Source organism: Gallus gallus, chromosome 27 (genome assembly GCF_016699485.2).
Source record: "Gallus gallus isolate bGalGal1 chromosome 27, bGalGal1.mat.broiler.GRCg7b, whole genome shotgun sequence".
Taxonomy (NCBI): Eukaryota; Metazoa; Chordata; class Aves; order Galliformes; family Phasianidae; genus Gallus; species Gallus gallus.
Window position 1 is genome coordinate 602035 of NC_052558.1, and position 21640 is coordinate 623674.

General features: G+C 48.5%; 2 protein-coding genes across 2 annotated transcripts; one reads left to right on the plus strand and one right to left on the minus strand.

The window, feature by feature from the left end:
* The first annotated feature begins 1501 nt into the window (after positions 1–1501).
* Positions 1502–21631, plus strand: LOC100858100 (feather keratin 3-like). Its single transcript, XM_003643861.5, has 3 exons — positions 1502–1537; positions 1896–2172; positions 21143–21631. The coding sequence occupies exons 2-3, from the start codon at positions 1917–1919 to the stop codon at positions 21199–21201; spliced, it is 315 nt and encodes a 104-aa protein (XP_003643909.4). The 5' UTR covers positions 1502–1537; positions 1896–1916; the 3' UTR covers positions 21202–21631.
* On the minus strand, positions 16195–17359 carry LOC426957 (feather keratin 2-like). The gene is made up of 2 exons (XM_424568.6): positions 17260–17359; positions 16195–16893 (listed from the first exon to the last, which is right to left on the minus strand). The coding sequence occupies exon 2, from the start codon at positions 16870–16872 to the stop codon at positions 16558–16560; it is 315 nt and encodes a 104-aa protein (XP_424568.2). The 5' UTR covers positions 16873–16893; positions 17260–17359; the 3' UTR covers positions 16195–16557.
* Positions 21632–21640: the final 9 nt, after the last annotated feature.

Here is a 21640-nt window from a genome sequence, read left to right on the forward strand (position 1 = left end):
AAACTAGACTGTAACGTGCCACGCACAGGGAGAGTCTCCCCAGGAAGCTTGCCATGGAATAAAGGTCTTAACTAGCACTTTTTCACCACAACACAGCTCCCTTTGTCAGCAGGGCAGAGAAGTGTTCGGTTCATGCAGCAAGGATGCATTGCCTCTTTGACTGAGTCCAGAAGAAACTTGTGAAGCTACGCCCCTCTTGATCACTCCTATTCCATGACCACCCCCAGCCACCTGGCAGTTCTGGGACCCACCAGCCCTTGTCCATTTGTGGGGAGCTTGCTTGCCTCCTCAACTGAGCTGTTTCTTTTCTCCAGGCCCAGGAGCACTCATTCAGCCCATTCTTCCACAGCTTCACTATGACCACCTCATGGAGGACAATGTCAAAAGCCTTTCTGAACTCCAGCAAGAATGTATACAGCCCTCTTCCCACATCCTTCAGGCTTGTTGTTTCTTTGTGATGAATCAGCTTCATCAATCCATGACTTCTCCATAGCGAATCCATGCTGAGTGTGATGCTGTAGATATTTTCATCCTTCATGAGCACAAACATGGTTTCCGGGGCCCAGGTTTTCCAGGATGCACTGTTCCGCCTCCTACCGAGAGACTGAACTGAAGCCCCTGGTCCTCTAGTTCCCTGCTTCCACTCTCTTGGTCTTCTTAAACAGGAGTAACGTGCCCTTTCCCCCAGTTTTGGAGCACTTCTCCCAGTCACCAACCTAGGTTGATCAAGAGCAGACAGCTCTCTCAGCACTCATGGGCGCATCTCTTCATGGGGCAAATAAGCCTCATGTGTTACAAATATCCAGTTTCCTCGAGGTTTCCCTGACCCAAAGGTACACCTTGTTAGCTCCAACCAGCTTTTCCGCCTGGCCTCAGAGCCATGGGATTCCTGAAAGCCACACTTGCTGGATAAGAAAGAAACAGAGAAGACAACCAGGACCGCAGCATCTTTTGCTGGCCCCAGTAAACAGGTCTCCTGTTTACTTCCGGAGAACACCCACGTATTCTCTTATTTTCCTTTTACCGTTGAGATCCGTGCAGGAAACCTTTTGGTTGCCCTTGCTGTCCTTTGCCAGACTGAATTCTATCAGGCCTCAATCTTTCCTCACTTGATTCCTGGCTGCACATGCACTGTGGCTGCATTTCTCTCACATTACCCGTCCATGCTTCTGTTTCCCAGGGGCTTCATATTCCCGTGTTTGAGTTTGGCCAACAACTTTTTCTTCTTGCAGTTCTGTTCATTTTGGTGCTGTTGTCCTGGCGTGATCCTTAGGTCTCTCATACCAACGCTTGAAAGAGGTCAGCCTGGAAGAATTGGCATTTCAGAAATGAGGAATTGAGATGGATGAGCTGAGGGAAACAATACCACAACCTGCACCACTGGCAAGCATAATTTGCATCTGAGGTGAGTCTCTAGGAAAATTACTGCTCGCGTGGAGTAACTGTTGGCCTGGGGCGGTGCCCGTGCAGTATAAAAGCATGCCCATCTTCTCTTTCTCTCATCCACTCCTCTTGCCTCCATCACCCCAGGAACGAGGTGAGTCAGAAGCCTTTTCATCACTGTATCCTCCTCCAGGATTTCTCTGTACATACAAGTGCCTTCATCCTCTGTTGGGTCCTGGGGAAGCAACTCGTGCTGCGAGAGAGAAGAGGGCAGCAGGTGTGGTGCCAACAGGTGCTAGGTCTTGCCTGAGGTGTCTCCTGAGCTATGGCCAGGCAGCATCCTGACTGTGCCTGGTCAGTCTTGGTGGGGCCAAATGTAAGGAGAAGGTGACAGGATTCCTTACACAGACTCCATATCTCCAGTCAGCACAGTGCCTTGGAACTCTCGTGCTGGGAAGGCAGGCTGCTTCTTACTCTTCCCTTCTTCTGCTCCGCCCTTTCTCCCCCGACAGGTGCCCCTCCAGACACAAGACATGTCCTGCTACGACCAGTGCCTGCCACGCCTGCAATGCCGGCCCTGTGGCCCGACCCCGCTGGCCAACAGCTGCAACGAGTCCTGCGTCAGGCAGTGCCAGGACTCCAACGTCTTCATCCAGCCCTCTCCCGTGGTGGTGACCCTGCCCGGACCCATCCTCAGCTCCTTCCCGCAGAACACCGCCGTGGGATCCTCCACCTCCGCTGCCGTTGGCAGCATCCTCAGCTCTGAGGGTGTGCCCATCTCCTCTGGAGGCTTTGGAGGCTTTGGCCTCTCCGGCTTCGGCAGCCGCTTGTGCGGCAGGCAGTGCTTCCCCTGCTAAAGCTGCTGGCCGTGCTCCTGGAGGATGACCTCCCGGGACCCGCAAGTTGGTAGCGGCCCTGAGAGGGAGCACTGGGATCTTCTTCTCAGAGCGGCCAAGCTTATACCATCACCTCTTGCAAAATGACGGGGCCAGCATGGACTCCCAGAATGCACTGCCCATATCTGCCTTTCCCCTCTTCCACTCTCTCCTTTTCCTCCTGATGCCTTGTTTGTCACCTCTGCTCCTCTGGCCTGTCAAACCCAGACAGCCAGCCGAGGGAGGAGCTGATGGCACTTCTCCCTCCGTGGAAGAATGGCAGGTGGACCGCTGGGGGGATATCCACCATGACCACGCAGTGCACACTCTGTCCCTGCTGCTTCCTGCTTTATGTCCTCCCGTTGGAGCAACTTTCTTTCCCTCTTTTGCCTCAATAAAATTGTAGTGCATCTCAGTCTGTGCCTCTACATCTTTTTTCCCCGCAGACACTCCACGTGCCAGCAGGTTGTCCGCCGCTCTGGTGACTTCAACAAGCGTGTGCAACACATAGGGCCCATCATCATTTCTCCGTCAGGGGCAGCCTGGTACAACATTCAGCTGACTCCCTTGGCAGAGCACTGTCACTCCCACCTCTGGGCTGTGCACCAGTCCTGCTGTGTCTTTGACCTTCCTGTCCATTTATATGAAAATGTTGTCTAGGATGTCAGCTATTCTCCTTGAGCTCCTGTGTGCATTCCTGCTCTTGTATTCCAGGATCTATGCTGTGTCTTTAATGTCTTAAAACACTCTGGGAATGTGTCACGGCTTTGTAATTTTGCTATTGGTATTCCACATCATAACATCATGGACAAAAGAGAAGAACAACTACATATCCCAGAGGACCTCACAGTCATAGAAGGAAGATACATCACGGAAGATACGTCATCTGGTTGCACACGGTCTTTTTCGCTTTCGCTTGCTGCCAGGGAGAGGAGTGGGTATGCTTCCAAGCTGTGTGCCTTCATCAGTTAGGGCTTTCAGTTTCAGAAACTCTCTCACTCTCTCGCTCTTTCACTCGCTCTCTCTCCCTCTGTCTCTCTCATTTCATTTGATTTATTACCCTTACTTTCAATTAGATTGTATTATATCGTGTCATCTTACATTCCAACATCATAGTTAGTAAAATAACTTCTTCTTAGATCATTGCCGCTGTTCCTTTTTTGTTTTTCCCAGGAAGCCAGGGGGCCCGCGAGCCTACTGCCCCCCTGTCACGGGCACAGATTTATCTAGATAACTCCATGACAGATTTTTGGTGGAGAATGCGGGCAATCTGAAGCTTTTAACATTAGTAGGAAAAAAGGGTTTCTTTAAGCCAGAGACTGCAAGACTACAAGGCATTGCTGGTGTGACCTTCATAGACTAGATTATAGCCTGGGCAGTCCGCCAAACTCTTGGCACTGTACTGAGTGGTTTCCTTCTGTTCCCCCCCCTCCCTTTAGCAGTTACCAGCTATGAGCTTGCTCTTTATTGTCAGAGCACTGTATAAGGGATTAAAAGCTATCATGTTCCGTGCCAGTTACTGACCTATAATTAACATCATGATTTCTTGCTGTGGAATTGTGTTCTTATACAACCAAATAAGGGCACTGATGGAGGCACCTGCCTGGTGACTTTATGCAATGTTGTATAATTTGATTTTTGAGACTTTCAAACTGGTTTCCAGGCTTCCCTCTCAGTTTGTTGCACGTTTTTCAAATACCGAGCTAGTGGTCATACTTGTGTGCATGTTATCGATGTCCTTGAATGTATTCCTCTCCATTTGTGCTAAGTGGAAGAAGTCTCCTACAAGACCACAGAATGCTGACTGGCAGGGAATATGGAGTGGTTTAGGAAAAATCTTGGAAGTGTGGGGACCCACGATGTCATGGGATTTCACTCTTGAACATCTGTGGGATCCCGAGAAACTGAGCCAGCATTTGAGTCAGATATGGTGCAGCTTAGATAGATCAAAGGAGGTACGGTTTATGTGGGACTTGGCTTGTGCCTACTGCGCTCTGTATAATACTATTCTGGAGAGAGTTTCCAAGCTGAGGTACAAGCCAAAGGGGGAAATCTTCAAGTCAAATCTGATCAGTCACAGCAGACAGCAGTAACAGTGTCAGTAGCCCCTGTAGAAGGCAAGAAATGGAAGCGGGTGTCCTCGCATCTAGAGCAAAAAAAAAGAAGAAGAAGAAGAAGAAGAAGTGGAGGAGGAGGTAGAGGAAGATCCAGGCAAGGGGACTTCCTCAGAACCAAGAAAGGCAAAAGCAAAAACCAAGAGGCATGGAGAGGAGAGCAATGAAGAGGAGATCTCTATTATTGTTCGTCGACCTCTCAAGATGACTGAAATCCAAAGCTCAAGAAAAGAATTTACACGACGCCCAAATGAAACTCTTGTCGCCTGGTTGCTTCACTGTTGGGATGGTGGAGCCAGTAGCTTGTCTCTAGATGGTAATGAAGCCCGGCAGCTAGGAGACATTGCCAGAGACAAATCTATTGACAGAGGAATTAGTAGATGTTTGGAGGCAGCTGCAACCCTCTGGGACCAAATATTAATAGCTGTGAGGGAAAGGTATCCCTACAAAGAGAGTCTGCAGCCTGTAGTGAAAATGTGGGATACAATTGAAAAAGGTATCCAGTATTTGAGGGAAATAGCCATGGTGGAAATGTTATATGACCCTAGTTTTGCTCCTAATGATCCACGCCAAAACCATGATCCAGAGAGAGTGAGGACAACATCTGACATACAGCAAAAACTTACAAGAGCAGCACCAGAAAGATACACCCCCACACTAGTAGCAACATTCCACAGATACAAGGACCAACAGAGAAAACCCCTATTTTCGAATTGATTCTTACACTTCAAAACTAAGAATAACATCTACTCCCAACTCACATTTTCATTTCAGCCATCTCAGAGTTAGCAAACAAACTGGGTGAAGTGCAAGAGCAGGTGTCTCTATTGATTAATCATGATGAACCCATAGTAGTATCAGAAACGTTTGATGAAAATCAGGATAAGCAAAGGGGCCTAATGTAAGAACTGATCAAACCAATGTAAATCCAATTAATTAAAGAAGATGGATCCCCCTCCTGACCTGTATCATCAAAAGTCTCAGCTATTGGAGGCAAACGCTTTCCTGCTAGAGTGAGAAACGACAGTAGGACTGTATCGCATATTGCCTTGTGGCGTTATCTCCGTGACCATGGAGAAAACATGAGGAAGTGGCATGACCAAGCTACTCCTGTACTGCAAGCACAGGTGAGAGAATTACAGTACAGACCAACCACCAGTGTAGTTGCTCCAGTTACCACAGGTAGTGAATAGAGAGGCCCTGCCCTCAGTTGGGGGGAGAGAGGGATAACAGTTTATTGAACTGTGTGGATCCGACGGTCTGGCACATCAAAACCACAGAAATATAAGGCACTGGTGGATACCAGTGCACAGTGCACTCTAATGCCCTCAAATCATGAAGGGACAGAATCAGTCCATATTTCTGGAGTGACTGGGGGTTCTCAAGGACTGACTGTGTTGAAGGCCAAAATAAGCCTCACTGGTAAAGACTGGCAAAAACACCCTATTGTGACTGGCCCAGGGGCTCCATGCATACTGGGTATTGACTACGTCAGAAGGGGGCATTTCAAGGATCCTAAGGGGTATTGATGGGCCTTTGGAATAGCTGCTGTAGATACAGACAACATTAAGCAGCTATCTGTTTTGCCTGGCCTGTCAGAAGATCCATCTGCAGTGGGGTTGCTGCAAGTAAAAGAGCAGCAGGTACCAATTGCCACAAAAGCAGTGCACAGACGGCAGTACCGAACCAACAGGGATTCCTTGCTCCCCATTCATAAGTTGATTCGTCAACTAGAAAGTCAAGGAGTGATCGGCAGAACCCATTCACCTTTTAACAGTCCCATATGGTCAGTGCTTAAAGCCAGCGGAGAATGGAGGCTGACGGTAGACTACCATGGCCTGAATGAAGTCACACCCCCGCTGAGTGCTGCTGTGCCGGACATACTAGAACTCCAATATGAATTGGAGTCAAAAGCAGCCAAGTGGTATGCCACCACTGACATTGCTAATGCCTTCTTTTCCATTCCTCTGGCCACAGAGTGCAGGCCACAATTTACCTTCACCTGGAGGGGCGTTCAGTATACTTGGAACCGTTCGCCCCAGGGGTGGAAACACAGCCCAACCATTTGCCGTGGGTTAATCCAAACTGTACTGAAACAGGGCAGTGCTGCTGAGCATCTGCAATACATTGATGATATTGTTGTGTGAGGCAATACAGCAGAGGATGTTTTTGAGAAAGGAGAGCAAATATTCCAAGTTCTTCTGCAAACTGGTTTTGCTATTAAGCGAAGCAAAGTGAAAGGACCTGCCCAGGAGATTCAGCTCCTAGGTATAAAGTGGCAAGATGGGTGCCATCACATCCCAGCAGATGTGATCGACAAAATCACTGCCATGTCTCCGCCCATTAATAAGAAAGAGACACAAACTTTTCTGGGTGCAGTGGGCTTTTGGAGAATGCATGTTCCAAACTGTAGCCTTATTATAAGCCCCCTGTATCAGGTGACACAGAAGAAGAATGATTTTACATAGGGTCCTGAACAGCAGCAGGCTTTTGAGCAGATCAAACAGGAGATAGCCCGTGCTGTGGCCCTGGGGCCAGCATGGATGGGACAGGATGTAAAGCACATCCTCTACACTGCTGCTGGAGAGAAAGGTCCCACCTGGAGTTTGTGGCAAAGAACCTCAGGGGAGACCCGAGGCAGACCCCTAGGATTCTGGAGTCAAACATACAGGGGGTCTGAAGAGTGCTACACTCCAACTGAGAAGGAAATCTTAGCTGTGTATGAGGGAGTAAGGGCTGCTTCCAAAGTAGCTGGTACTGAGATGCAGCTCCTCCTGGCACCTCAACTGCCAGTGCTGAACCAGATGTTTAAAGGAAAGGCTCCCTCCACTGTATGACAAACAGATATACAAGTATTGGACCAGGGAGATTATGGCATTACAAAGGATAAATGAAAAAAAGACCTTACCCATGTCCGGGGCTCATAGAAGGGCTCCAAGAAGAAGGATCACCAGATAAAAAAAACCTTCCTCTTTGGGAGTCAGCCCCTAAATGGGGTCTAGGAGGGGTGGAGCCTGGCCACTCAGTGAACTGAAATTGTGTTCACCTGTGTCCCTGCAGCTGACTCAGCACTCACCTCAGGTGGTCAATCAGAGGTTCAGGACGTGATTCAACAGTTCCCATACACTCCACCCATCAGGCTACTGATGCCACTTGGAGCAAGTGGATTGCACTGGTTACACAGTGAACTCGGCTGGGGAACCTCAGTCGTCCAGGAATCTTAGAGGTGATCGTGGACTGGCCTGAAGGTAAAAAGTTTGGAGCATCACCAGGAGAAGAGGTATCATGTGCTAAAGAGGCCCCACCATACAATGAACTACCAGAACATGAGAAGAAATATGCCCTGTTCACAGATGGATCGTGTTGTACTGTGGGGAAGCATCGCAGATGGAAAGCTGCTCTGTGGAGCCCCACATGACAAGTTGCAGAGGCCACTGAAGGAAAAGGAGAATCAAGCCAATTTGCAGAGGTAAAGGCTGTCCAACTAGCCTTAGATGTTGCTGAACAGGAGGGGTGGCCAGTGCTTTATCTTTATACTGATTCATGGATGGTGGCGAATGCCTTATGGGGGTGATTACAGCAGTGGGAGCAAAATAACTGGCAACAGAAGGGTAAACCTATTTGGTCTGTTGAACCATGGAAAGACATTGCTGCCTGAATAAAGAATATGGTTGTAAAGGTGCGTCACATAGATGCTCATGTGCCCAAGAGTCGGGCTACTGAAGAACAGAAAAATAACCATCAGGTAGATCGAGCTGCCAGAATTGAGGTGGCTTAAATAGACTTGGACTGGCAGAACAAGGGTGAATTATTTCTAACTCGGTGGGCCCATGAGACCTTGGGCCATCAAGTAAGAGATGCAACGTATAAGTGGGCTAGAGACCGAGGGGTGGACTTAACTATGGATGCTATTGCACAAGTTATTCATGACTGTGAAACATGTGCCATAATTAATCAAGCCAAGAGGATGAAACCTCTCTGGGAGGAAGGGCGATGGCAAAAATATAAATATGGGGAGGCGTGGCAGATTGACTATATCACCTTGCCACAATCTTGCGATGGTAAGCGTTATGTGCTCACCGTGGTGGAAGCGACCACTGCGTGGCTTGTAACATATGCAGTACCCCATGCTACCGCCAGAAACACCATATTAGGTCTGGAGAAACAAGTTCTGTGGTGACATGGCACCCCAGAAAGAGTTGAATCAGATAATGGGACTCATTTCAAAAATTCTCTTATAAATACTTGGGCCGAAGAACATGGCATTGAATGGATTTATCATATTCCCTATCATACACCAGCTTCTGGTAAAATTGAATGATACAGTGGGAGAAGTTACCTGGTTGGTCAACACTAGGGGATCCATCAATTGTGATGGTCCTACCCAATCCAGCTCCCTACATACTGTAGAGGGAGATAAGGTCCCTGTAGTACTTGTAAAGAGCATGTTGGGAAAAGTAGTTTGGGTCCTTCCAGCCTCTGGAGAGGGCAAACCTTTCCGTGGAACTGTTTTTGCGCAGGGACCTGGGTCCACTTGGTGGGTGATGCAGAAAGATGGGGATGTTCAATGTGTACCACAAGGGAATTTGATGCTGGGGGAGTGCAGTCAGTAGTTCTATGTATATATATTAAGCATGATATAATGAAGTAGAGTAAGAGGTGGAATATCATGGTTTTGTAATTTTGCTATTGGTATTCCACATCATAACATCATGGACAAAAGAGAAGAACAACTACATATCCCAGAGGACCTCATAGTCAGAGAAGGAAGATACATCACGGAAGATACGTCATCTGGTTGCACACGGTCTTTTTCGCTTTCGCTTGCTGCCAGGGAGAGGAGTGGGTATGCTTCCAAGCTGTGCGCCTTCATCAGTTAGGGCTTTCGGTTTCGGAAACTCTCTCACTCTCTCTCTCACTCTTTCACTCTCTCTCTCTTATTTCATTTGATTTATTATCCTTACTTTCAATTAGATTGTATTATGTAGTGTCATCTTGCATTCCAACATCATAGTTAGTAAAATAAGTTCTCCTTCTTAGATCGTTGCTGCAGCTCCATTTTTTTTTATTTTTTTTATTTTTTTTCAGGAAGCCAGGGGGCCCGCGAGCCTACTGCCCCCCTGTCACAGGCACAGATTTATCTAGATAACTCTGTGACAGAGTTGCATCTTTTTTGTTGGGGTTATCACATAATGCCATAAAATCATAGAATCATACAATGTCCTGGGTTGAAAAGTACCTCAAAGATCTTTTTGTTTCAAACCCCCTGCCATGAGCAGGGTTGCCAACCAGTAGACCAAGCTGCCTATACCCATATCCATACTTGCCTTGAATGCCTCTAGGGATCACAGAATCACAGAATGGCTGGGTTGGAAGGGACCTCAAGGATCATGAATCTCCAAACCCCTTCCAGGCAGGGCTACCAATCTCCTCATTTACTAGACCAGGTTGCCCAGGGCCCCATCCACCTTTCAAGTCTGTTGAGGTCCCTATGAATATGGCATCCCTTCCTTCCACTGTGTCAACCACACCACTCAGCTTGGTGTCATCAGCAAACTTGCTGAGGGCGCACTCAATTCCATCGTCGATGTCATTGATAAAGATGTTGAACAGCACCAGTCCCAAGACAGACCCCCGGGGGGCACCACTCGTTACCAGCCTCCACCTGGACATAGAACCATTAATCACCACCCTGTGTCTGAGGCCTTTCAACCAATTCCTTAGCCATCAGGTGGTCCACCCATCTAATCCACATCCCTCCAATTTGGAGATAAGAATGTGGTGGGGGACCATGTCAAAGGCCTTGCACAAGTCCAGGTAAATTACATCAGTCACCTTCCCCTCATCCACCAATGCCGTTACTCCATTGTAGAAGTCCACCAGATTGGTTAAGCATGACCTTCCCCTGGTGAAGCCGTGCTGGCTGTCTCGGATCACACGCTCATTCCTCATGTGATCGAGCATGTCATCCAGGAGGATCTGTTCCATGATCTTCCCAGGCACAGAGGTGAGAGTCACCGGCCTGTAGTTCCTGGGGTCCTCTTTGCTCCCTTTCTTGTAAATGAGAGTGATGTAACCCTTCCTCCAGTCATCTGTGACCTTGCCTGACAGCCATGACTTCTCAAATATGATGGAGAGCAGCTCGGCAACCACCTCAGCCAGCTCCTTCAGAACCCTGAGATGCACACCATCTGGCCCCAAAGACTTGTACTCATCCAGTCTCATGAGGCTGTCTCAGACTTGCTCTGCCCTTACAGTGGGGAGATATTTACCCCCCTGGTCCCCACCTAGAGGCTTGGGGGTGCAGGGCTCAGGGATGTGAGAAAAACTAGAATCCTGGCCACCAGTGAAGACCAAGGCAAATAACTCATTCAGTACCTCAGCTTTCACTTTGTCCATTGAAGCCAGTTCTCCTTTTACATGTACTAAAGAAGGTACACCTGTTTTGGCCTGTCTCTTCTGGCCAATGTACCTGTAGAATATATTCTTACTGTTTTTCACATCCCTTGCCAAGTTCAGTTCTACCTGCGCCTTGGCTTTCCTGATCCTATATCTGCAAGTCCGGACTGCATTCTTGTACTCTTACCAGGTGACACGCCCTTGTTTCCAGAGCTTGTATGCACCTTTCTTCGCCCTCAGTTTGCCCAGCAGGTCCTTGCCGAGCCATGCCAGTTTCCTATCTCGTCTGCCCACTTTCTTATTCAGAGGGATGGAGACCTCTTCTACTTTCAGGAGGGCATCCTTGAAGAGTAGCCAGCTCTCCTCAACATCTTTATCTTTAAAGGACAGCATCCCAGGGGATCTTGGCCAACAATCCATTGAACAGCTTAAAGTTCGCTCTTCCAAAGTTCAGGGCCCTGACCCCACTCTGCCAGGCCCACATACCTTGAGATCACAAACTTAACCAGGGCATGGTCACTGCAGCCCAGGCTGCCTCCAACATTGATGCCTTTGATGAACTCTTCTGCACTGGTGAGCAGCAGGTCCAGCAATGCTTCACCTCTGGTTGGTCTGTTCACTACCTGGACCAGAAAGTTGTCATCATGGATTCCATGAGCCTTCCAAAGTGTCACCACCCTCTAAGTGAAAAACGTCATCCTAATACCTAACCTAAATCTCCCCTGTCTTAGTTTAAAGTCATTCCCCCTTGTCCTATCACTAAGCCATAGAAGAATCATTAGAGCAGTCTGAGTACTGTAGTCCTTGCCCAAGGGTGGTGTAACCCTAACCATTTTCCCTAGTATGTTTTTTCATATGTACTACACAGACTTTATCCCCTTCTGCAGTACAAAAGAGACTGGATTGGGCAGGGCTATCTTGATTTACAGATCCCCAGGTTTTGATTAACCCAGTGGCTTCTACTAGATATTTATCCCAATGCTTGAGTGTTCCAACACACATTGCTATCCACAGAGTTTTTAATAATCCATTGTGTCTTTCAAATTTTCTGGAAGCTGGTGCAGGATTGGAAATACTATCATGGAATCACAGAATCATAGAATCATAGAATGGTTTTGGTTGGAAGGGATCTTTAAAAATATCTAGTTTCAACCCTCCTTCTATAGGCAGGGACATCTCCATATTTATAATTTTTTCTATCACCTGTCATACCAGAGAGATTTCATTTACTTGGACTGTTTAATTGCAGCATGTTTCACATTCATGAATAATTTGCACAATAGTGTCATCCATGGTTAAGTCCACACCTTGAACTCAAGCCCATTTATATGTTGCACCACTTCTTTGGTGGCCTGAGGTGTCATGGGTCCACTGAGCTTCAAACAACTCACTGCTGTGTTGCCAGCATAAATCTGTCTGAGCCATATCAATTCTAGCAGTCCTCTCTACGTGCTGGTTGTTTTTATGTTCAATGTCCTGGCTCCTGAATACATGAGCATGTACATGATGCACCTTCATGACCATATTCTCTACCTGGGTAACAATGTTTTTTTACAATTCAGCAGTCCAAATGGGTTTGCCTCTGTGCTACCATCTGCTGCTAATACGTTCTTTTCAATTGGAGAGTAGCACCCTTCAGATCGTCTGTATCCTTGACTCCCACAGCCAAGGGGTAGACCTCCAGCCTCTCCTGTTGTCCTTTGCAAAAAACTCCAGGTTGGGCCCTTCCCCCTGGCTGCAGTATAGAGCAAGTTTTTTACATGATGTTCTGTTTGGACTGGTCCCAGGACTACTGCACAGGCTATCTCCTGTTTAATTTGTTCAAACGCTTGTTGTTCATGGCCCCATACAAAAGTGATCTTTCTTGGCAGCTGATCAAGAAGGCTTAAAATGAGACTGTAATCTGGGATATGCATTCTCCAGAAACCAACTGCACGTAGGAAAGATAATATTCCTTTCTTACTAGTAGGTGGGGAGGTAGCAGTGATTTTGGTGATCCCATCCATCAGGATGTGACAAGGTCCATCTTGCCATTTTGTTCCCAGGAACTGGATTTCCTGGACAGGAAATTATTACTGGTCCTGGACAGGACTTACTAGTGAAAACAGCTTATAGAAGATTTGAATTATTTTCTCTCCTTTCTCAAAAACTTCCTCTGCTGTATTGCTCCACATAATAATGTCATCAATGTATTGCAGGTGCTCAGGAGCTTCACCCTGTTCCAGTGCAGTCTAGATTAGTCCATGGCAGATGGTTGGGCTATATTTCCACCCCGGGGGCAAAAAATTCCAGATATACTGAACATCACTCCAAGTAAAGGCAAACTGTGGCCTGCACTATTCTGCCAAGGCAGTGGAAAAGAACACATAAGCAATGTCAATTGTGGCATACCACCTCAGTGCCTTTGACTTCAGTTCAAATAATAGATTGTCTCTGTCTTCACATATTTCATTTCTTCAATGGTTTCCTCAGTGGCCCCTCTCCTTCCTCCTCTTCTCTCTCTTCCTCTACTTCTTCTTCCTCTTTCTTTGTGATCTCTTTCCATTCTAAGCAAGATGATCTTCACTGCAACTTTCTTCCTTCTATGGAGCAACTGACACTAACAGAGGTTCTCTCTCTGGTTGAGCCTACATTGCAGGTTCAGAGACACTCTCCCTTCAACAGTGTTGAACAGTGCTCAGTGGACATAAGCCAGACCCCAGACAATTTGTGCCTCCTTAGATCTGCCAGAGCTACAACCTTCCTCTCTTAAATACCTGCCTAAACTTTTGGTAGGTGTTCGAGAGTGAAACTCTATGACAACATGGGCACCCACTTCTTTAAGTTTTCTCCCACATTCCTCTACACCCCCTGCCACTCAATATTATACAGCTTTGGGGAAGATCTACGACCAATACTGATAATGAAAAGCACATTCAGGGAACATGAGAATATGGTTGTGACAGTTTGGACATTCCAGAAATGAGTAAAAATTTCAAGAGAAGGAAAAGGAAAATGTGAGAGGGGGGAAATTTGAAAATATGAATAGACAGCTCTTGTCCTTCCTCTCCCATTGGCAAATTCTCTGGGAAGGCCACAGAGGAAGTAAAGTCATTACCACCCTCCTGAGTGCAATTTTTAAGGCTTAAACCATGCTACATTGTATACAAGCACTGGATGAGTGTCCCCACCAGTGCTCTCAAGATTTTACATAGATAGACACAGCCCCAGAGAACAGAGTCGCCTTCTTAGAAAAAAGCTTCAATAGATTCTAAGTAACATGATCAGAAGCATGATTAGCAAGATTGTATGCAATCACTGAAAAAGCTGCATTAAAAAGGGAGAAAAGCCCATTTTTTTCTTCTTTAACAAACAGTAGCAAGTTGGCACAGTGCCAAAATTTCCATTAAAAATCATAATGCAGTTCCAGTAGATCTGTTATGTCCATCACTATCATTCCACAAGTTGGGAACAAATTACTGGCACAGCTTGAGGGTATTCTGTCACACAACAGGATGGTTAGGCTCTCCCCCCATCCCTCCAGCCACACAAAGTCATTGGAGAAGTGAGAAAGAGATCAGGTGAGATAATTTAATAGGGATTTTAAAGGAATTAGAGATAATACAATATAAAAGGTATCAATTGGAGAGAGAGATGCCTTCTAACCTGCAACTTAAAATACAGAACACCCTTTAGCAAGGGGCTTGGACTACAGAATCTGCAGAGATTACTTACAATCCCCTCCAATTCTGTGATTGTGTGATTGATATCATATCATTGTTTCACCTCTTGCAGAGTAGTGCAGGCACAGCACCAAGGCTCTCTCCAACTTCTCCTCAACAGAAACCTGTATGCTGGTGGAAGGAAAGTTGTGGGAGGAGGCATCACCAGGCCAGATGAATCCAAGAGACCCAAGGAATATTCTAGACCATGTGATGTTGCACTCAGCAAGAAAAGATGAGGGAAGGGAAGGAGGACTGAAGAGTCTCATGATGAACATATCCATCCACCCAGACAACTTCTATGCCTATGGACTCCCTACCTCCCAAGACATGGCTGGATACCACTTGCTGATGGGAAGTAGAAAAAGCTTGTTTTCTCTCCCTGTACTCCCTGTACTTCCATGCGGCCTCTGCATATTTCCCTATTTCACTTTCCTTTAATTATCATCATCTTATCTCAACCCATCAATCTTTTCCTTCTATCAAATTGACATTGTCCCCTATTCTTTCAAGAAGGAGAGTGAGAGAGCAGCATAGAAAAAATTTGTTGGCAGCCATTCTGAAACCACCTCAATGGGCAGAAGACTACAATGAGACAAAGCATTAAAGGCCAGCTGGAATTAACACTAGGAGTTCTAGATGCCATATCAAATTCTGTGCAACAATTAAACCAAGGAGAGTCATATCATAGGAGCCATCCAGCAGAGGCTGGCTGGGCATCAGTATCCTGTTCAGATCTGAAAACTGACAGTTTTTTTCATCCCTTTCTTATCTCATTTAAATTTCCCTTCTCTTCTTACAGTGTATTTATAGCAACATCTGAATTCTTTTCACACTTTCACTTTCTATTACCATCCCAACATGACAAAGGGTGGGAAGCAACCAAAAGTCTGATGGACACTTCTGTGCATGCAAGAGTCATTGTGGTGACTTATAGGGCCATTCCTGCTGGCGGCGGCCCTGGAGAAAGACCACCCGGGACCCAGAAGGTATTGTTGAGTGCACTGGAATGGGCTGCCCAGAGAGGTGGTGGAGTCACCGAGCCTGGTGGTGTTCAACGAGCGTTTGGATGTTGTGTTGAGGGACATGGTTTAGCGAGAACCATTGGTGAAGGGCGAATGGTTGGACTGGATGATCCTGTGGCTCTTTTCCAACCTTAGCGATTCTGTGATTCTATGATTCTATGGTAAGACACCAAAGACACAAAAGGCATCCTGGAATAGAAGAGCAGGAGTGTATCCAGGAGCCCAAATGCTAGAGCATTCACCTTCTGCTCACTTCTCAGACGACTGAATTTGGAACACTGTACTCAACTGTGGACTCTTCAGAAGAAAGACATTGAGCATGTGGAGCAAGTTCTGCTGTGCTCTCTTAAGAGGAAGAGTTTTCCTCCCTGGAAGCTACAGTCTCCACCTTCCTTACCACTACTGAGTTGATCAGAAAGTATTTGGAACAGCAAAGTGAATCGTAGTCACTGAACAACTTTAGCTTTCCTTACAGAGAGAGAATTAGCCTCCTAGAGGTTCACGCAACTCCACAGCCAAAGTCAGAGAAAAACGTGACAAAAAGCAGTGGTTGGTTCAAGTAAACACTCCTGAGATGTCTTGCCAATTCTTCAGAACAACAGTCAGAACCACTTCCCAGAATAACCACAGAGAAACACCGCAATCCCAAGATATCATGACAGGCGTTATAGGGGAATGGATAACACAGAGGCAACGATTAAGATGCAGTCAACTTTAATGAAGCAAGAACATGGAGGTTGCTCGTGCAGGAATCACCAGGAGCAGATGACAGCCTGCAATGCGTGAAGCTGGTAGATGTTCTGCTGCCTGTCCATCTGAGCTTTCCACAGAAGGTGAAGGGCCACCATGTCCTCCCTACATGGGCTTTGTGAGAATGACTGTCCAGAAGAGAAGATGGTGAGCAGTAACGGCACAGGAAGGAGAAGAGAAACGGAAGAGTGGAAAGGCAGTCACACCTCAACGTTTTTGGTGCGACTGAGCTGGTCCAATGCTCTGTCTCAAGCCCCACAAAGACTTCGTGTGCCCTGGGGATCTTCCTCTAGGGCCATCACCAGCAGCTTTAACAGGGGAAGCACCTCCTGCCACCGTAGCGGCTGCCAAGCCCAGAGAGGCCAAAGCCTCCAGAGGAGATGGGCACACCCTCAGAGCTGAGGATGCTGCCAACGGCAGCGGAGGTGGAGGATCCCACGGCGGTGTTCTGCGGGAAGGAGCTGAGGATGGGTCCGGGCAGGGTCACCACCACGGGAGAGGGCTGGATGAAGACATTGGAGTCCTGGCACTGCCTGACGCAGGGCTCGTTGCAGCTGTTGGCCAGCGGGGTCGGGCCGCAGGGCTGGCAGGGCAGGCGCGGCAGGCACTGGTCGTAGCAGGACATGTCTTGTGTCTGGAGGGGCACCTGTTGGGAGAGAGGGTCGGCAGGACATGGGAGTGAGAGAGGAGCAGCCTGCCATCCCATCAGGAGAGAGCCAAGGCACTGTGCTGGCTGGGGATATGGAGGCTGCGTAAGGAAGCCCTTGGTCTTCTCTTTCCCCATAGCTCCGTAGAAACAGACAAGAGATGCCAGGCACAGGCAGGTCAGTGCCTAGCCTGCTCCTCAGGAGAACTCTGGCAAAACTCAGCACCTCTCCATGTCACTCCTGCTGCCCCCTTTCCCTCTAACAGGGGAAATCTTCTTTCCCAAAACACAGCATAAGATGGAGGCACTTGTGTGTGCAGAGAAATCCCAACAGAAGAAGAGGTTGTGAAAGAGCTTTGGACTCACCTCGTTCCCAGGGAGATGGAGGCAAGACGAGTGGATGACTGAGTGAGGAGTTGGGCCTGCTTTTATACCACTCCTGCACTGCCCCAGGCCCACAGTCACTCTACGCAGACTGTAATTTTCCACGAGACTCACCCCAAATGCAAATTATTCCTCCTAATGGCACAGGTTAGGCTTTTGGTTTCTGTCAACCCTGACATTTCATTTCCTTGTTTCCGACCTTCACAAATTGGCCATAGAGACACCTTTCAAGTTTCAGGATGACAGGCGCAAGGAGTTTCCTTGCAGAAACACGTCACTGTGGGTGAAAGACGCATCCCAAGTGCTGGAGGGATTCCGTGCTACAGGCACAGCACCTGTACCAGGGGAAACGTCATGACCTTATTTGTAACCACCTTATCAGCAAGGAGGGCATATTGTCCTGTCAGTGCAGCCCTGTCCTGGACACTCAGAGCCTTCTTTGCCTGGGAACTCATTCGGCCCTTTTCTCTCCTTGCTCATCTCTCTGAAACGGCAGGTGGGCAGTTCTGCTGCCTTGCAAATGCCTTTCCACTCAAAGGCATTTGTTCTGGGAACACGTTTGAGTGTTTGCTTGACTGATGATTCCACTCTCATGACAGGGTCTGGGGTCATCAGCCAACCCATGCCATCAGCCCTTTGATGTAGGTAGAACACTGCCTTCCCGAGCCCTGTTTTTACCCAACAAGCCCCATGGAATCTGGTCTCTAGAGTAGATGGCTGTGCTGATTTTCTGGACAGAGCCTAGATTCCCCTCTTCTCAGGAATGGATTCTCCATATTTGAGTAGGATTCTTCCCAGAGTGGTGTTGCGGCCTGCAAACAACACGCCTGCCGGGGAGGCCTCACGCCAAAAGGGTGGCTCATGGCCAGTCCAAAATTAGATTCAACATTGCCATCTCTCAGGAGAGACTCTTCAGGAAGCCTGGCTTCTATACATATTCTCCTGCGCTTTTGGAGCGCGTCCCAGCTCCCCCCATGTCTGCAGGGCAGGAAAGTGTTTTGCTCATGCAGCAAGGATACCTTGCCTGCTTCATGGCGTCGGGGAGAACTGTTGTAACTGTGATCTTCTTGATCACATCCGTTCCACACACGTCCCCAGCTACCCAACTGTGCCAGGACCCAGCAGTCCTTGCTCATTAGAGGAGAGGACACATGCTGCCCCAGCAGAGCTGTTCTTTGGTCTGGCTGAGGAGGGCTTACTCGGACCGTTCCTCAACAGCTTCACTACGACCATCTTATTGAGGACAGTGTCAAAAGCCTTACAGAACTCCAGCAAGAATATATCCCGTTCTCTTCCCCGCCCACCAGGCTATTTCACTGTAGACACTTATCAGCTTGATCAGGCCGTGACTTCTCCACAGTAAATCCATGCTGATTACTGTATCTGATACATTCGTCCTTCACGTACCGGGAAACCGTTTTCAGGAGGCACTGCTCCAGCAGCTCCATACAACTGAAAACGTACAGTCCCTTAGCTCCCTCGCTCCTCCTTCTTGGTCTTCTTAAAGCAGGAGTGACATGCACTTTCCCCCAGGCTTTGGGACACTTCTCCCAGTCACCAGCCTTTGTTTACAAGAGTGCGTGGACAGCTCCCTCAGCACTCATGGGCGCATCTTACCGTGGGACGGATGAGCCTAATGTGTTAAAACTATCCACTTTTCTCAAGCCTTCCTTGTCCCAAAGGAACATCTTGAAAGCTCCAGTTTTTCAGCCTGGCCCCTGAGCCATGGGATTCCTGAAAGCCACACTTGCTGGATGAGAAAGAAACAAAGAAGACAATCAGGACCACAGCATTTTTGCTGTCCCCAGTAAACAGGTCTCCTGTGGACTTCAGGAGAACGCCCACATATTCTCTTATTTTCCTTCAACCACTGAGACCCCTGTTGAAGCCTTTTTGGTTGCCCTTGATGTCCTTTGCCAGACTGAATTCCGTCAGGCCTTTAGCTTCCCTCACCTTGATCTCTGGCTGGACAGACACTATGGCTGTCTTCCTCTCAGGTTACACATCTTTGCTACCATCCTCCAGAGGGTTCATAATCCTGAGATTGTGTTTGGCCAACGATTTTTTGTTCCACAATGCAGGCCTCCTGACCCTTTCATCTGACGGCCTCTTTCTTGGGATACCTCGCTCCTGAGCTTCCAGGAGGTGATCCTTCTGCATTAACCAGCTTCCTTGGGCTCCTCTGCCCTCCAGGATCCTCTCTCTGAATATTCCACCAATTAAATTCCTGAAAAGGCCAAAGTCTGCTCTCCAGAATTCCAGGTTTGTGAGCTTGCTGTGTCCTCGTGGCTGCCTTTAGGTCATTGACCACCAGCATTTCATAGAGACTGAAGCCAGTGCTGCCTTTCACATTCTCATTCAACATAAGCCCATCCTACTCAGCGAGGCCGGGGTCCTGAAAAACACCACTTCTCAGAGCTCTGTCATTTGGAGAAGGAAGCTAGTGTCAAATCAGACAACGAATCTCCCTGAGCGCTTGCAAATGCCCTGCTGAGTTGTCCGTCCAGCACTTACCATGGTGGCTGGACATTTGGAGCCTGCTGCACAATGGCCAGTGACTGTGGGATTAGAGAGAGAGGATGGGAGTAGAGAGAACCACGTAGCACGTATGTAAGGAAGAGAAGCCTTAGGTGTATGGCTTTTAGTGCTGCGAGGAGATGCTTCTCTTCTGACTTCTACCCGTCCTTGATTCCATCCTCCAGAGGCTTCATATTTTTCTTTTTGAGTTTGGCCAGCAGCTTTCTTTTCCCCCATGCAGGCCGCCTGACACTTTTACCTGACGGAAATCTTGGCGGCTGGAGGTTCTGAGCTTGCTGCACAATGGCCAGTTACTGTCAGATTTGAGTGAGAGGCAGGGAGATGAGAGAACCATGTGGCGTGTCTGTAAGGACGAGAAGGTGCTAGGCTGCAGCCTGTAGGGCCATGGGGAGATGGTTCTCTTCCTACTAAGGGAGTTGCCAACCATTCCTTGGGTCCCCCACACGAGCACTTGACAAAAACTTTCTTGGCCAAATAGTCATGACAGGAATGAGGAAATTAAATGGCAGAGCTGATGGAAACAAAAAGCAGAACCTGTGCCATTAGGAAGGATTATTTGCATTTGAGGTGAGTCTCTTGGAAAATTACTGCTTGCTTAGAGTGACTGCTGGCCTGAGGCAGCACACAAGCAGTATAAAAGTGGGCCCATCCCCTCTCTCTCTCATCCACTTCTCTTGCCTCCATCTCCCTGGGGACAAGGTGAGTCTGACGCCCTTTCACCATCCCCTCTTTCTCCGCAGTTTCTCTGCTCATGCAAGAGTCTTCATCCTACGTTGAGCCTTGGCATGGCAGCAAGAACTGGGAGAGGGCAGGGGGCAGCAAGTGGGGTATCTTGGCTGAGAGGTCTCCTGAAGCACAGGCAAGGCACTGACCTGCCTGTGCCTGGCCGCTGCTGGCAGGACCACTGGGGCCACAGGGAAGGAGAAGACCACAGCCTTCCTTACAGGGCCCCATTATCCCCAGCCAGCACAGTGCCTTGGCTCTCTCCTGATGGGATGGCAGGCTGCTCCTCTCTCACTCCCGTGTCCTGCCGACCCTCTCTCCTGACAGGTGCCTCTCCAGACACAAGACATGTCCTGCTACGACCAGTGCCTGCCGCGCCTGCCCTGCCAGCCCTGCGGCCCGACCCCGCTGGCCAACAGCTGCAACGAGCCCTGCGTCAGGCAGTGCCAGGACTCCAATGTCTTCATCCAGCCCTCTCCCGTGGTGGTGACCCTGCCCGGACCCATCCTCAGCTCCTTCCCGCAGAACACCGCCGTGGGATCCTCCACCTCCGCTGCCGTTGGCAGCATCCTCAGCTCTGAGGGTGTGCCCATCTCCTCTGGAGGCTTTGGCCTCTCTGGGCTTGGCAGCCGCTACGGTGGCAGGCGGTGCTTCCCCTGCTAAAGCTGCTGGCGGCGGCCCTGGAGAAAGACCACCCGGGACCCAGAAGGTATTGACAGACCTGCAGTGGAGCATCGGGATCTTGTTTTCATAGGATCCAAGCTACGCCAATACCTCTTGCAAATGAACAGCTCCAACATGGACTCTCAGGAAGCATTGTCCATGTCTGCCTTTCCCCCCTTCCGCTCTTTCCCTTTCCTCCCGATGCCTAGTTTTTCACCTATGCCCCGCTGGTCTCTCAAGCCCAGGAATCCAGCCTGGGGAGGACATGCTGGCCCTTCTCCCGCTGTGGAAAAGGCAGATGGACAGCTGGTGGGACGTCCACCATGGCCACACAGGGCCGACTCTGTCCCTGGTTATTCCTGCACGTTGGCCACCCCTTGGAGCAATTTTCTTCTCCTCTTTTGACTCAATAAAATTGTGCTGCATCTCAGTCTGTGCC

Excerpts from the sequence above, each read along its gene's own strand:
- LOC426957 (XM_424568.6), bottom strand. The coding sequence starts at position 16,872 with ATGTCCTGCTACGACCAGTGCCTGCCGCGCCTGCCCTGCCAGCCCTGC.
- LOC100858100 (XM_003643861.5), top strand. The coding sequence starts at position 1,917 with ATGTCCTGCTACGACCAGTGCCTGCCACGCCTGCAATGCCGGCCCTGT. Across the intron at positions 2,173-21,142 it reads TGTGCCCATCTCCTCTGGAG|GCTTTGGCCTCTCTGGGCTT; the intron begins GCTTTGGAGGCT and ends TCTCCTCTGGAG.